The 16,262-nt window shown below is 42.7% G+C and overlaps 1 protein-coding gene across 1 annotated transcript in view; it reads right to left on the reverse strand.

Moving 5' to 3' along the window:
• PTK7 (protein tyrosine kinase 7 (inactive)) overlaps positions 1-16,262 on the reverse strand; it is a 123,021-nt gene that overhangs the window by 25,352 nt on the left and 81,407 nt on the right. The window contains exon 2 of the mRNA XM_015426249.1: positions 1,382-1,675. Within this exon, the coding sequence (XP_015281735.1) occupies positions 1,382-1,675 (294 nt within the window). The remainder of the gene's footprint in view (positions 1-1,381; positions 1,676-16,262) is intronic.

Below are 16,262 nucleotides of genomic sequence, written 5' to 3' on the forward strand. Positions count from 1 at the left end.
GCCCGACTTCCTCCTCCGCCTGCAAGCAGTACTGGAATCTATTGTATGAGTTATTTGATCATACTTCAAGCGCCATTAAAGAGGGCATCACATTCCTAATGGCTTTCATCCGAATTCATCGGGGTCGATGACAGAGAAAGTAAAGGCAAGGATTATCAGTGTCAGACGGAGGATTTACACCTGGGATACTAAACCCAAGGCAGCAGACCAAGCCAGACAAACTTTCCATACTTACACTTGGCTTCTTACAAATTTCCCCTGCTTCCCTTCATTCCAGTCCCACCCTGAATCAGGCATGGATATAGTTGCCTCAAAAAGCTTCCCCAGATAGCCTGAAATCAATTATAGCAGCAGAGAGGTACAAGAAGCTTGTGGCTCTGTTTCAGTATTCTGGTCCCCCTCAGTACTATTGCTCTATCAACTACTTTCCTAAAGAACTTCCCCAAAGAAAAGCCTACTGCTGCAGGTAACAGGTAAGTAGTTACTTAACTGACATCCTGCCTTTCCTCTAGAGAGCCCAAGGCGTCATATATAGGGTTCCCAGGAACCTTTCCATCTAGCTACTATCCAGATCCAAACCCATTTTGCTTAAACAAGTCTTTTTGCTGGCTTGAGACAGAACAGTGATTTCTTCAGTGCCATTTCCATTCTTGTGTGAGTGATCCAGAAAATATGCGTGTGCATGTTTATGCTGAGAATGCGAGCATCAATGAGTCTGCCTATGATCTGCGTGCAGTAATGCTGCATATATTCCCAAAGGGTGTATTTATGGAGTAACTGTATATCAATATGTGACTATCTACACATTTGGCTTTGCAAGTGAGCATGCAAGAAAGCGTGGAGTGGGGGAACCAAGAAACAGTGTTATCCAGGATAAAAAGAGCCCCCCCCCCACCTCTAGCTTACACTGTTCTGCCTGTTCTCAGACCTCTCTTTCTCCACAAATAGCGAGAGGCTTTCTTCTTCTAAGCAATTGCCTGGAGTTCTGCCACCATTAGCCTGGCTTCTCTTAGTAATGGCTGATGCTTAACAGACATTCAAACAGATCACATTTTCAAACCAAAATGGCACCCCCAAATTTAATTTGCAGCCTGAACCCTAATGAAATAAAAGGTAGACGCAACATGAAGTATCACCATACCTGAAAGAGTTACATACACTTATGTTCCAGCGTGTACGCACAGTACAGAGCTGCAACTGGCTTGGGCTTCCTGGACTTCCTGGTGTGCGTTTTATTTTATTACTTTTCAGTGTAGAAGCAAAACCAGACTTGTAATCAACAACAGCTTTGTTGTTACCCCCCTTTGCCGCCAAATAATTCCTCTAGACTGCATTACTGGTATCTGACTGACCAAACATACTTTGTAAGTGAGACACTCACACTTTATATTGAAAGACACATTCGTTGTGCGAGCTTCTTCTCCAGTCACTACATTGCGGGCCACACACTGGAAGTTTCCACCATCTTGCTGCCTATCAACTGATGTGATCTGTAGGCTGCTTCCTTCCTTGAAACGACGTTCGGTGTCCTGAACAGGAACGCCATTCTGTAGCCACTCAAACTCTATGTCACTCGGTTGCTCCACTTCACAGCGCAAGATGGCACTGCGACCGTGTAAAGCATCCTGGGAATATGGCTCCTTGGTGAAGAGTATTTTAGCTTGAGCCCCAACAGCTGAAATGAACAAAAAAAGAAGAAGATCAAATACCAGTGCTGGAAGAAGGGGAGAATAGAAGTAGATTGCTTAACACCTTTTTCTAAAAAGTACAATAGAAGAGAAACGGAATTAAAAGTTTAAGGCAGCCGCCCGGAAATTTGTTACCCCCCCCCCAAAAAAAGAAGAACCACTGAACACTGAAAATGGAGATGAATACGACAATGAAGACGGTGAGACAGATGAAAAGAGGCCTAAGAGAACACAGTGAGGTAGGTCTAACCAGTGCGGCGGTCAAGAAGAAACTGAGTGGGAAGGCGTTTCCTTCCCCACTCCAGACATGCGCAGTTGGTGTCTGCTTTCCCAGGAAGCGCACCAAATTTAGAGGCCAGCTCTTGTAGTTCTCTGAGGTCAGGTTTGAGCGCAGGCGCAGAGCCCATGTGTGGGACTGCACTGAGACCACAAAGAAGACCCATACGTCCATCCCTAAAATTACATTATAACTATATGATAATAGCCAACTACCCTGTTCATGTATGGCATTTACATGGAGGAGACAGGAGTTATCAGTAAGAAGCCATCAAGAACAAAACTGGGGTGCAGTTTTTAAAAGCTGCAGGTATCCCTGCTATTCTCCAATCCAGGGTACAAACATTGTCTGTCTCTAGGTGGACTTTACAACTGTAATGCGAAACCCACACAAAGGCATTCTATTCTAACTTGTAAATTTAGAATGGAATAATTTTATGTGGAAAGAAGAGTTTTATTGTTAAATATATACCTTAACAAGGCCCTGAAGCACTTATAAGATGGCTACCACCTGGACACCAAAACTGAGAACTTCCAGACCTAACAGCAGGAGTCTTTATAGCATAAGTCATAAAGCTAAGGCGCCATGGTTCGGTTGTAAATGACTCTCTTATGCTCTGTGGATCACACACTGACTGTGTGCAACTTTCTACTGTCTCCAGTTCACACATGCAGGATATGCTACAAGAATCTAAGAGCTTCTTCTGCAACAATATTTTTCTTCAGTTGCAAAGTTAATTCAGCCTTGTATCTGGTGTCCACCAGTTTGGACCCTGCATATGGAAATGACCTGCCATGGACTTTATTAATTTTGCATTCCTAGAATCAAAAGTAAAATAGGCAAGACTTTATAGAATGCAATGCAGAGAACATGTATGGTGCTGCTCAGGACAGAGAGAGTGTAAGGTCATATAGCCTTCTAAGAATTTATTTAAAGATATCCGTGAAACAGAAGGGTCATGCATGGAGTAGGGGGGAGAAGAGGTTTTTCATGGTTTTAAACCTTCCAGAGATTTTACATCTATACTTGACTACAACAGCAGCAGCCTGTAAAGTTTTACTGAAAGTAAAATAAAAAGGTTTTGAAAGATATAGTGCAGGAATGGTGTGGGTAAGGAAGAGAAGAAGAATTGTGTCAGTCATAGGCAAAATGACAACATTCAACACAGCAGTGGAAATGACAGCTGAGAGGACAGCTCACTTCTCTAACAAAAATATTTCAGTTTTAAGCACTGGGAAAATAGAAGAGATACCCACACTGCATTAAGAAACATTTTTGGACACACCTGCAACATCTGAGAATTGTTCAAGGGGGCATTTTTATTAAATGAATAGGGCCATATTATGACAAAATGGTTTAGGAAGATGCTTTTATAGAGGGAACTGAACTTTAAGCTCTCCCACTGTCTTCAGTATGTATTATCGGTTCACTGGGTGTATTATCCTACACTAACTGCTTTGGTTTTATACTTACGTAATACTATATTCTGCATTATGTAACATATGTCTTTTTATGCTTTGTTTCAGATTTTTGTAATCCTATTACCTTGTTTATTATTTCATCCTATCTTCTTCACTGACTTACACTATGTAATCTCCTTTGAGTCTCAGTGAGAAATGTAGACTATAGTAATGCCTAATGCAACAATTGTCTGGCAAGGCTTTAACACTCTAAACCCTGTATTTATATTCAAGAGTTGGCTATATCAAACTACTAAACTGAAGGTCACGCCCAGGATTTGGGGTACCAGGACAAGATGGCCTCCTGAAGATCCTGAGCCCATGCACCACCCCTTGATGGGTCACTCATCAACAACGGGTCATATGCCAGACCTTCGGCCCCAGCAGATGCCTGACCATGCTGGCCCTAATCTTTAGCCCAGACTATCCCCAGGAATTAAACCTAATGAAATCATTAGAAACATTTGCAGAACACATTTAAGATGAAGAAAATCTAAGGATCTAATATAAAAACAGGGACAAAAATGACCTAAAGTGAAAAACCATGCTCATCATCTTCTGAAAAACAGGAACCTAGGGTTGTGTGGGATTAATGAAGAGTTAGTATGTCCAGGCTATTCTTTAGATCCTAAAATAATCTAAGAGCCAATGGAGACTGGACCTACAGATTGTTGGTGAAAACTGTTAAGAAATACTTTTTTACTGCAGCCCCAAATCTGCCGAAGAACTAGCACCTGGTTCTCAAAATCGCCAGTCTGCAAATTCCACAGAGGCCTCAAACCGCATGGTCTGCAAATTCCAAAGCTTTGCTCCAACTGAGTTCCATAATTTTGTGGCTTACCTGGATCTATCTACTCCTAAAGCTCATTTTCAAAAGAGGGCCATAGAACAAATAAAAAAACTATTTTTTTAAAAAAAGAAGAGGGCCATAGTACAGAGGAAAGAGGTGACATTTCTGTGCACATAACATCCTTTGAAGAAAGTTTACTGAAAGTCCCTGCTTTGATTTGGTCAATAAACAGATATAAAATAGGGGTGGGCACAGCCTATGGCTCTTTTTTGCAGCTACAGCAGTAAAAATCTGTGGCGGAAAACTACAGGAGAGACATACAAAGCAGATGTTTTAGAGACAAATAAAAACTGAGGGGGTTCTTTGTACTCTTTCATAAGTATCTAAGATGCAAGTCTTAAAGTACTTCATAACTCCAGACAGGTAAGCACCTGGGCCTAATACAGGCAATACAACCTATTTTTGCTTAGGTTTGCTGTTTGATGTAGACCATAAGTGGTCAAATGTCTTACTTTTCATCACAACACTGGTACTGACTGACTGAACATAAAACTTCCTTTGAAGAAATCCCCAAAGACTGAAAATAGTCATCTAGATTGACCCACAGGAAGCTAAGGATTGCAAACACAAACACATTTGAGCAATCCTTTTAGCCCTGTAGAATCAAGATACAACATTTTAAGAAGCCGCAAGCAAGGGAAAGAATGACACGGGACATGCAAAGCAAGACACAAGGGAAGAGATGTACTGACAACTTTACTTGGCATTAAACAAACAACAGGTCTGGATAAAATTATTTAAACAATACTTCTAAATGTATTATTTACAGTGAGCCCAACTGATGATAAAAGTACTATTTTTTCCTGCTAATGATCACCCTCTGAAATGGGTCATTCTAATTCCCTAAACTGATTTTACAGATTAAGCAACTGAAGCTGAGAGTGTATCTTCTCCAAGGACACCCAGCAAAACCAACAGCTGAGCTGGGATATTTTGTGATGAAATAACCAAACATTTGGAAAAATAATCCTGCAGCATATCTCCAGAATGGACTAAAAAGCTTAATCTCTGGTTCTTATTTTAGTGAAGGCTTTACTTGTAATTTGTCAAGAGCGGCCTACAGATTAGAGATTTTTAAGGACTCCAGTTCCACTGTTACTGCATTATATCACCCACGGTTTTTAAGAGGGGGCAGTTCAGGCTAAGTTTAAATAAGGTGAAAGGGCTTGGGGTCCTGAGGCACAAGGAAAACGTTGATTTTGAATAGAGAGAGAGCTTCATGGCCTGTATTTAATAGATTTACAGAATAAAACTATTTATATACCACTTTTCTGACATACATTCCAAATGGTACCCAGATATACAGATGATACCATAAACATTACAACCAGCAACAATGGATTTAAACAATCAGTACAACCACAGGTCAATTTCCAAAGTCCCTTTTGAATCATTCAGCCTTGCATTTTTCTTCCTGAAGACCACTCAAGAGATCACTCTCTAGGGCACTGGTTCCCAATCTTTTTGGTATGGGGTTGGACCCACATCCAAATTTACTTGGTATGGTGACCTATCCAGGTCCAGTCCTGGAACCCTAGGTTGGCACCCATCTAGTCCAGCATTCCATTTTCTGCAATGTCCAAAGAGCTGTTTATGAGAACAAAGGCTACAAGCAGCACAGCCTTTGCATATGGAGGCTACATTCCAGCCTTTGATCACTCTCTTCTAATCCATTGTTCCCTCTAATCCCCTTTAAGATCCTAAGAAACTTGCTTTAGTAACCACTTAGACATGTTTTACTTGATTTTTTTTCTCAACCAACATGCATATGCAGAGAAGAAAAAATACCAGCTACTGTATGACATGGGAGATACTGTATCTAGGGGTCAGGCCCAATGCTCCCTCTAAGCTGTGGAGTCTTGTGAGCAAAAGTTCTACTTTGTGAGCTACTGGCATTAAAGTTGTGAGCAAGCGATTTGGCTACCGCATAAATTAGTTTGCTCTGGAGCCATCCTTCCTGAACTAAGACAAAAATGTGTGAGCTAGCTCACACTAACTCAGCTTAGAGGGAACACTGGTCAGATCCTGCTTTCCAAAATACAGCTTAAAGTGTTGCTTCTGGTTAAGAACATAAGAACATAAGAACATAAGAGATGCCAATGTTGGATCAGGCCAAAGGCCCATCCAGTCCAACACTCTGTATCACACAGTGGCCAGAAATACCAGTGCCATCAGGAGGTCCACCAGTGGGGCCAGGACATTAGAAGCCAGCCCACTGTTGACCCCTCCCCCAAGCATCAAGAAGACAGAGCATCACTTGCCCCAGAGCCCCTATCTATACCTTGTGGCTAATAGCCACTGATGGACCTCTGCTCCATATGCTTATCTAATTCCCTTTTGAAGCCGTCCATGCTTGTAGCACCCACCACTTCCTGTGGCAGTGAATTCCAAGTGTTAATCACTCTTTGGGTGAAGAAGTACTTCCTTTTATCCGTTCTAACCCGACCGCTCAGCAATTTCATGGAGTGCCCACGGGTTCTTGTATTGTGAGAAAGGGAGAAAAGTACCTCTTTCTCTACCTGCTCTTTCCCATGCATAATCTTATAAACCTCGATCATGTCACCCCTCAGTCGTCTTTTCTCCAAGCTAAAGAGCCCTAAGCGCTTTAACCTTTCCTCATAGGGAAAGTGTTCCAACCCTTTTATCATTCGAGTTGCTCTTTTCTGCACTTTTTCCAAAGCTATAATATCCTTTTTAAGGTGTGGTGACCAGAATTGCACACAGTATTCCAGATGAGGTCGCACCATTGATTTATATAGCGGCATTATGATATTGGCTGATCTGTTTACAATACCCTTCCTAATAATCCCCAGCATAGCATTGGCCTTCTTTATTGCAGTCACACACTGTCTTGACATTTTCAGTGAGTTATCTACTACAACTCCAAGATCTCTCTCTTGATCTGTCTCTGCCAGTTCAGACCCCATCAATGTGTATTTATATTTAGGATTTTTGGCTCCAATGTGCATCACCTTGCACTTGGCCACATTGAACCCCATTTGCCATGTTGACGCCCACTTGCCCATCTTTGACAGATCCCTTTGGAGTGCCTCACAATCCTCACTGGTTTTCACCACCCTGAACAACTTCGTATCATCCGCAAATTTAGCCACTTCACTGCTTACTCCCAACTCCAAATCATTAATGAACAAGTTAAAAAGCAGTGGACCAAGTACTGATCCCTGTGGTACCCCACTGCTTACCCCCCTCCACTGAGAGAACTGCCCATTTATACTCACTCTCTGTTTTCTATTAATTAGCCAGTTTTTGATTCATGATTCTATTAATTAGCCAGTTTTTGATCCCATGATTTTTGAGCTTACTTAGGAGCCTTTGATGAGGAAATGGTTAATTACTGAAGTTGGTTCTCCTGGGAAAAACTTCATACATTATGATTTTCTTACAGAGATATTATTCTGCACAGAAAATGTGCCTATCGTTTGTAGTCAAATGTCACATTTTTCTTATTGAGATAGGACAATTAGTTACATTTCTCACACATGACACCATAGGTACTTTTCTCTACAAAGCTGGATATCACTGCTGGTAAAGCACTCAAACTGGCCTGGTTTTCAGCAGGGAAACTGAGAGGTCACCATTGCAGCAACCAAATCCACCCATAAACATGTCACTCACAGGGGAGGAGCTGTTGTAACAAACAGTCTTTGCTTCCAAATGGAGAGCTCACAAGGCTCCCCTTGAGGTCAGCTACACGGGAATGGAGACCTCTCTGTGTCATCTCCTTCTCAGCAGTTGAGCCTGAATGGAGTTTGAGGAGGCGCACTGGGGGTGGGGGGGGGAGATGTGTGAAGAGGGCAGATGAAAGTGAAGGGGTTGGCAATGAGGGGCCTCCGCATGGTACGTCTCTCACAGCAGGCAGAGGGCAGGGCAAGGGGTTGGGCTGCTAAAGGAACAGTACCAAGATGAAGCCCACATATGCACAAGCCTTTCTCTCCTCCTCTTGCTTTTCCACCACTGAAGAACTCCTGCCAACTATCCAGCCTCTTTCCCCCTCCTTCCAGCTACTACCGTAAAGTTACTAATAGCTGGACAGACTATTACTGTTGCAAAGGCGAGGATGTGTGAAGCTGACAAGGAGAGAAAGAATGATGCAAAGAGCAGGAGCAACCATTAGGCTTTGCAGCCCACTTCTGGGTCCTGACCCAGAGGCTGGGAAAAACTGACCAAAGGAATGGGGCAAGCTGAAACCACTAGCTTTCCCTGGTGTTGAGACTGTAGTCCCCCCCCCCCACCTTGTGATGTGTACAGTGCTCTTGAGGCTCATACCGGGATAGGTGAGCCATTTAACACTGGCACTATAATAATAATAATTACTGTTATAATAGTAATGCTACAGTCAATATATTTGCATAATGAACTATAGCCAGTGGTATTCAATTGAACCATTTATTTCATGGGTAATGATTCTGAGGCCTTAGCACCATTCCTTTTACTGCAGGAAGGATGGCACATTCCAGTTGTATCAATGAGTGACAAGAGCTGGAACGGAAACACAGGAAAAGAATCAATGAATGACAGGAAGCAGAGGCTGAACAATTCCTACCTCATCAAAGAGCCATCTGAGAGTAACAGGTCATGCTGCTGACACAAAGCACAGCTGGGCCACATGGCTAAGTCTGAGACCCCATGCCTAACTAACTATGGTGACTTTGCTTCAGTACAGATCTAGCAGAATCAGACAAACTTTCTGTTTAGGAGACTTCGTCAGTAGTATTCCCAACCAGCACCCACAAATAGCTGCACATTTTCACTGCTCCGGTTACAAGCTGGCTACAGAAAGGGAAACAAAGGGCAATTCAACAGTTGCTGCTCTCCATCTGATTTGGTCCCCAGGAATGAGCTCTCACATGGAACAAGGCCAAAGCAGCTTGGAATTTCAGGGTTAGTCTGATACAAGACAGATGCTAAGAGGCTTATACATAAAATACGCATCGTTTTAAAAGAAGAAAAATACAAAGTATTAGAAATGGCACACTGCTGCTGCCCCGTAGCTCATTACACCAAGAATCTTTGTTTGATGTTACTGGATTAAGTTTACGAAGGGCCTGAAATTCCAAAAACGGAGGAGAGAGTAAGTGTGTGACAGCAATTTTAATTTTTTCAGTCAGCATTAGAGAGGCTAAGTGACCAACTCTTTAGAGACAGCTGGTGAGTATCAGCAGTTAAGTCCTTTCCTTCTTCTCTGTTTCCTTCCATTTTTGAATTTGACAAGCAGCCAGATCATTCTACTATGCAGCTGTCTAGCTTATCCCTGATTTAAAAAACTGGATGCATGCATCCCTTTGGGCATTACTCCTCTTTCTTCACCTGAAACTGATAATTGGATGTACTGACAATTTGATGCATCACCTCACATTTAGGGAAAGTATCTGCTGATCACACCAGAAATATGGAGGGTGGGGTGGGGCGGAGAGCATCCAAGTAACAGCTTGCCATGTGTGCTTCATCGTTAGGTTAGTTTCTTTTATATCAGAGTGGGCTCTCTGAGTTTGTAAAGGAAATGCAAGTGTGGGACAGCTCATGAGTTCAGCATGCTGAGTGACTTTGTTCAGTGGGCTTATAGACCAAGTACACATGCTACAAGGGAGAAATCTTTCTTTTAAAAGACGTGTAGAGGTGTGTGTATTGACATGTCTGCCATAGCTTTTATAAAGAAATAATCACAATAAATGCTTTAAAAACGTTTCCCACAATTGTCTTTGAATACGTCCAAGAGAAAACCTAAGTCGTGTGAGTGTTAGGGTTTTTTTTTTTTTGCTAGTTCTGTTTTGCTAATGCTTCAGTGCCATTTCCCTTTATGCGCCCTTCATCCTGCGAGTAGTCACAAAGGAGAGGACATGTAGAAAATGGGAAGATGTCTACAAACATGGCTACGTAGAGATGGATAAACTTTACCCAATTTAGATTCAGAACAATGCTTCCTGATCTGGCTAGCACTTTGAACATTTTCATCACAAATAACGAAGAGGAAGCTTTGTCAAAGCCAAAAATTGTGAAAAACACCTCCCTTTAATGGTCCGAACTGCATATGCATGCACACGCACACAAGCAAGCAGCCACCTTACTAAATGATGCCCCTGCTTCCCCTACGGCACTGCACGAGGAACTCCCCAAACAACTTCTGTCTCCAGTCATTGCTCTCATACTGTTTGGCATGCTACCAGATTCTCCAATATTTCTGCTGGTACCAGAGTTGCTACTCTACAATGAAAATATCTGTTATATCAGTCTTCTGTATCTCACCCCACAGTGTCTGCATCTGTCAGATACTAAAGGCCATTCTGGGACCAATTTGTATTGCACGATGTAACCATATCCCTACATTTTACATTGTAGGTTTTTCCATCTTTCCAATGTACATCTGAACTTCCTGTTACGCATCTGTTAGTTTGAGCATGCTTTAGTTCCATATGAATTATACTCAGAAGTGGTCTTGCTAATTTTTGTTTAGATCTCCCAGGATGCCTAATCAAGATGCTCCCATAAACAGAGGAAAAATGAAGTATGTATAACATTTAGCAAATGTAGTCTAGAATAAAATCTCCCAGGGTTATTTCCCCCATAGTATACTCTTGGCTTTGTAAAAAAAATTCCGGAGGTTGTCTACCCACAGAATAAGGAGGCTCAGGGTCTCTCCACATCTCTCAGGACAGATATAATTCTGGGTAACCTCCAAGATGAATTGTAGGTGAACTGTACACAGTGTTAATTGCCGTTATGTGGTAATGGACTTGGCAGAACCTAAATATTACCATAATTGCACATTTCTGCAAGAGTCATATTATTTACAGACTAGATATTACAGGCCAAAGTTTAAGACAGTAACAATTATTTAGAACATTTATACACCACCTTCTATGCTTAGATTCAAGGTGCAACAATTTGCAAGGATACAAAACATTAAGCAAATTAACAAGATAAAAAACAAGCATGCTAGGTAAAAACAAATATTTAAAACCATTACAAATTAAAAACAAAAATGACAAAATGCACCAACTGAAAACACAGAAATTAACACGGCAATCAAATTTGCGAAAGCACTTTATCCTACAGCAAAGGCTCTCTGAAATTTCCACCTTGGACTTCTTCCTTCACCATTTTCTTGCTCTTTCAAGTGCATTTTTATCCCGTCTTTCCTCCAAGGTGATCAGGGTGGCATATGTGGTTCTTCCTTTCCCATTTTATCCTCACAAGCACCCCTGGGAGGTGGGTGAAGAGAGAGTGAATGGTCCAAGGTTGCCCAGTAAGCTTCATGACAGAATGGGGGGTCTTCCTTTTTCCCTTCATTCTAGCACATCACTGAAGCTCAGATAATTGCTGTCAGACCCTTAACCACAAAATCTCTTCGTGCGTTGCAATATAGATGCTGAAAGGAAACTGACTGGGGGGCACAAATACACAGTCGCAACAGATACTCATCAGATGTTACTTTACTGTTAATACTTCCTTAACAATGCTGGTCACAACTGCCAGTTCTGAAACTCCTCTGAATCAAAGTTCAACACGTTAGCTTACTATATAAGCTATCTCAAGAGCTTTCCTGCCGTTAATTCTTCAAAAAAGGATGCTGGGATGCTGGCCCAAAGGTCAGTTCCCTAATGAAATTTTACCAGCCCTGCCACCTGAAGGACACACAGCTACACAGTCAACACTTCAGAAACCTGAAAAATTGAATGACACTTGTGCAGGTTTGAGCGTGTAAAGATTGAAAATTCATTCAGTTTAGCTGAACCATTGGATACGCTGAAGGGAAATTCACCTCACTTTCATGCTGTCAGCTTATTAAGCTTCACACCTCATTGTATAGTTTACATCACTGGTAGCAAATTAGGAGAAGTATGCCATATTAGAAAGAGCTAGTCCAATCTCTTTACTAGTTTATGTAATTCTGGATGTTTGCTGTGCATCTCAAAAGTGTTCCTGTCTGAGAATCTCAGATACATGTACCAGAGATGCATCCTGTCCTATTATATAAAAGGGTAGTGGTCTGGCAACGTTCTATGCTTGGCAAAATCAGTTTGCTGCCTGATCTGTCACTCAGAACAACTCCCTAAGCACTGGCTGCATTGCCTGAGTCCCACCCACAGAAGCAGCAGGCGCCAAAACTCACTTCATAAGACAATTTCACCTCAGGAGAGAGGACGGAAACTCCGGCCCTCTCGCTTCCCAGTGACTCTGGCCCTGCCACTTTGCAGTCCCACTGCTCCCAGCTCGGCCTCGGCCTGCACTAAGGCTGCTGCCTACTGCCACTCCATGCCACTGTCTGTCCTGCCTCCCCCCCAAGCCCCGAAGACTCCCCAAGGTAAGTAGGCAGCCAAGCTGTGAGCGGTCTGGCAGGGCCACAGGGGCCTTGAATGGGGGTGGGTGGGAGAGCCAAGGCCGGCCTGGCTGGGCTGCAGAGGCCTTGAACCGGGGGGGGGCGCCCCAAGGGCCTGGCTTTGTGTGTGAGGCTTTACTTCCACTTCTGTACCTTTCTATGCATTCATTACGCATCACATCTTTATAGAGCTCGCTGTATTGCTTCTACAACGAGCTTTACTACACACACACACACACATATATATCCATCCCTCCAAGATGGCAGATCAAGCATTCAAGCCAGCATGGTATAGTGGTTAAGAACAATGGATTCTAATCTGGAGAACCAGGTTTGATTCCCCACTCCTCCACATGAAGCCTGCTGGGTGACCTTGGACCAATCACAGTGCTCTCAGAACTCTCTCAGCCCCACCTACCTCACATGGTGCCTGTTGTGGGGAGAGGAAGGGAAGGCAATTGTAAGCTGCTTTGAAACTCCTTAAGGTAGAAAAAAGTGGGCTCTCTTCTTTTTCAAATAGAGCAGTTTCAAACATCACAAAAAAACCCTGCCAGACAGTCTTTGCTTATACCAAATCTTCTCTGCTGCAATATAAATGAAGTATGTTAAATGCATTGCAACCTGCACTGGTAAGAAAAGGCAACTGAAAAATCACTTGAGTGACAGAATGATCTATTAATTGTAGTGGCTGTGGGTTAAGTGTCATCAAGTTGCTTCTGACTTATGGTGACCCTATGAATTAACAGCATCTAAAATATCCTATCATTAACAGCCTTGCTCAGGTCTTGCAAACTGTTGTCCACAGCTTCCTTTATTGAGCCAACCCAACTCATGGTGGATCTTCATTTTTTCCTGTTACCTTCAACTTTTCCTAGCAGGATTGCCTTTTCCAGTGACTCTTGTCTTCTCATAATGTAACCAAACTACAACAGCCTCAGTTTAGTCATTTTAGCTTCTAGGGAGAGTTCAGGTTTGATTTGATCTAGAACCCACTTGTCATTTTGGTGGTCAACAATATCCGTAAAACTCTCCTCCAGCACCACATCTCAAATGAATCCATTTTCTTTCTGTCAGCTTTCTTCATTGTCCAACCTTCACACCCACACATAGTAATGGGGAATACCATAGTATGAATTAACTTGATCTTGGTCACCAGTACAACAAATTTAGAGTCCAATGGCACCTTTAAGACCAACAAAGGTTTATTCAAGGTATGAGCTTTGGAGTCTAAATTTGTTGTACTGCTTCAGACCAACACGGCTGATCAACTGGTTCTATCTTCTTGGTCACCAGTGACACACCAGTGACAGTGACACATTTTCGAGCTGTTTCATGGTTGCCCTTCCCAGTCTCAACCTCCTTCTGATTTCTTGGTTGCAGTCTCTCTTTCTGGATTATGATGGAACCAAGCAATAGAAAATCTTGAACAATTTCAAATTCTTCATTGTCAACCTTAAATTTGTGTGATTCCCCAGTAGTCATTACTTTTGTCTTCTTGATGTTCAGCTCTGACCCTGCTTCATCAGGAGTCATTTCAAGTCTTCCCTGTTTTCTGCCAGTAATGTGGTGTTATCTGCATATCTCAAATTGTTGATGTTCCTTCCACCAATGTTCAATCCACTTTCTTTTAAATCTCTTGGATTGAACTGATTATCTGGATCTATTTCAATTGGGGTTCAGGCCTGGTTTTGGCATGGAAACAGCCTTGGTCGCCTTGTACAATGACCTATGCTGGGAGCGAGATGGGGAAGTGCAACCCTGTTGATACTACTGGACCTCTCGGTGGCTTTCAGTACCATCAACCATGGAACCCTTCTGGAATAGTCTGGCTGAGGTAGGAATAGGTTCCTTTCCTACTTGGTGCTTGGGGAATACTGTTCAGTCATGTGGACTCTCCAGCAGGATGTTCCTCAGAGGTCTGTTCTGTTCCTCATGCTATTGAACATCTACATGAAACTGCTGAGTGGGGTCATATGGAGTTTTGGTGTGTGTTGCCATACGCTGATGACACGCAGCTCTATTTCTCCTTTTCATCATCAGCAGGTGAGGCTGTGGATGTGCTAAACTGGTGCCTGGCCACAATAATGGACTGGATAAGGGCTAACAAACTGAAGCTCAATCCAGACAGTCAGGCGATTCCTCTGACCAAATGGGGGGTGTTCAACCTGTTCTAGATGGGGTCGCACTCCCCCTGAAGGAGCAGGTTCGTAGCTTGGGGGTGCTCCTGGATCCATATTTGTCACTTGATGCCTAGGTGTCATCGGGAGCTCAGAGTGCTTTCTATCAGCTTTGACTGGTTGCCCAGTTGTGCCCCTATCTGGACATAGATAGCCTGATTTCAGTGATCTATGCTCTGGTAATCTCCACATTGGATTACTGCAATGCACTGTATGTGGGACAGCCCTTGAAGATGGTTCAAAAGCTACAGCTGGTGCAGAATGCAACAGCCAGATTAATAGCTGGGACCCAAAGGTCCGAACATATAAGACCAATTCTGACCCGCCTGCATTGGTTACCTGTATGCTTCTGGTCCCAATTCAATGTGCTAGTTTTAACCTATAAAGCCCTACATGGCTTGGGACCAATGTTCCCTCTAAGCTGTGGGGTCTTGTGAGCAAAAATTCTACTTTGTGAGCTACTGGCATAAAAGTTGTGAGCGAGCGATTTGGCTCCTGCATAAATTAGTTTGCTCTGGAGCCCTCCTTCCTGAGCTCAGACAAAAATGTGAGCCGGAGGCTAAAAAACTGTGAGCTAGCTCACACTAACTCAACTTAGAGGGAACACTGCTTGGGACCACATTACCTGTTGGAGCGCCTCTCCTGGCCTCTATCTACCCAGACACTGTGCTCAACCTCCAGGGCCTTCCTCCAGGTGCCAACTCCTCAACAGGCTCAGAGGGTAGCAACTAGGGGAAGGGCCTTTTCAGTAGTGACCCCCTGCCTTTGGAACAACCTCCCAGCAGGGGCCTGTCTGGTGCCAGACTTGCCATCTTTCAGGCACCAGGTCAATATAGCCCTCTTCATAGAGGCCTTCAAATATCTTTTTGGACATTCAGAGGCCTAACATGATTAGCAAGGTGGTACTGTTAACTGTTCTTGCTGTTTTTATTGTTTTTAATGTTTCTAATGTTTTCTATTAATTCCTATTTATTGTATTTTACTGTTTCATATTGTTGTAAACCACCCAGAGAGCTTCAGCTATGGGCGGTACAGAAATGTAATAAATCATCATATCATCATAATAATCATCATGGTTTCTTTATATGTTCTGCATACAGACTGAAGAGACAGGGAGACAAAATACATCCTTGTCTGATGAACCTTTGCCAATTGGAGGTTCATAACAGCAAGTCTGTAATACCCAAATATAACAAAATCTAAACTTCACAACATTTTAAGAATTATACAAAGGTTGTAAACATGTTTGCAGCCCATGTAACAAGCACATAGTTTCAGCCATCACTGACATCTCTTCCCAACAAGCACTACTCAGAACCGGAATGGGATGCAATTTAAGCCTTCATCTTTTAGTAAACAGTTATCAGACAAAGAGGGACTCAAACACTTCCCACGCTATGAACTGGATGGAATTTTACTGTATAAAACCATAAAGGGAAGGCCACCTAGTAAAAAAAAATGTAATTCCTTGC

This window comes from Gekko japonicus, unplaced genomic scaffold, assembly GCF_001447785.1.
Source record: "Gekko japonicus isolate JY-2015 unplaced genomic scaffold, Gekko_japonicus_V1.1 scaffold405, whole genome shotgun sequence".
Taxonomy (NCBI): domain Eukaryota; kingdom Metazoa; phylum Chordata; class Lepidosauria; order Squamata; family Gekkonidae; genus Gekko; species Gekko japonicus.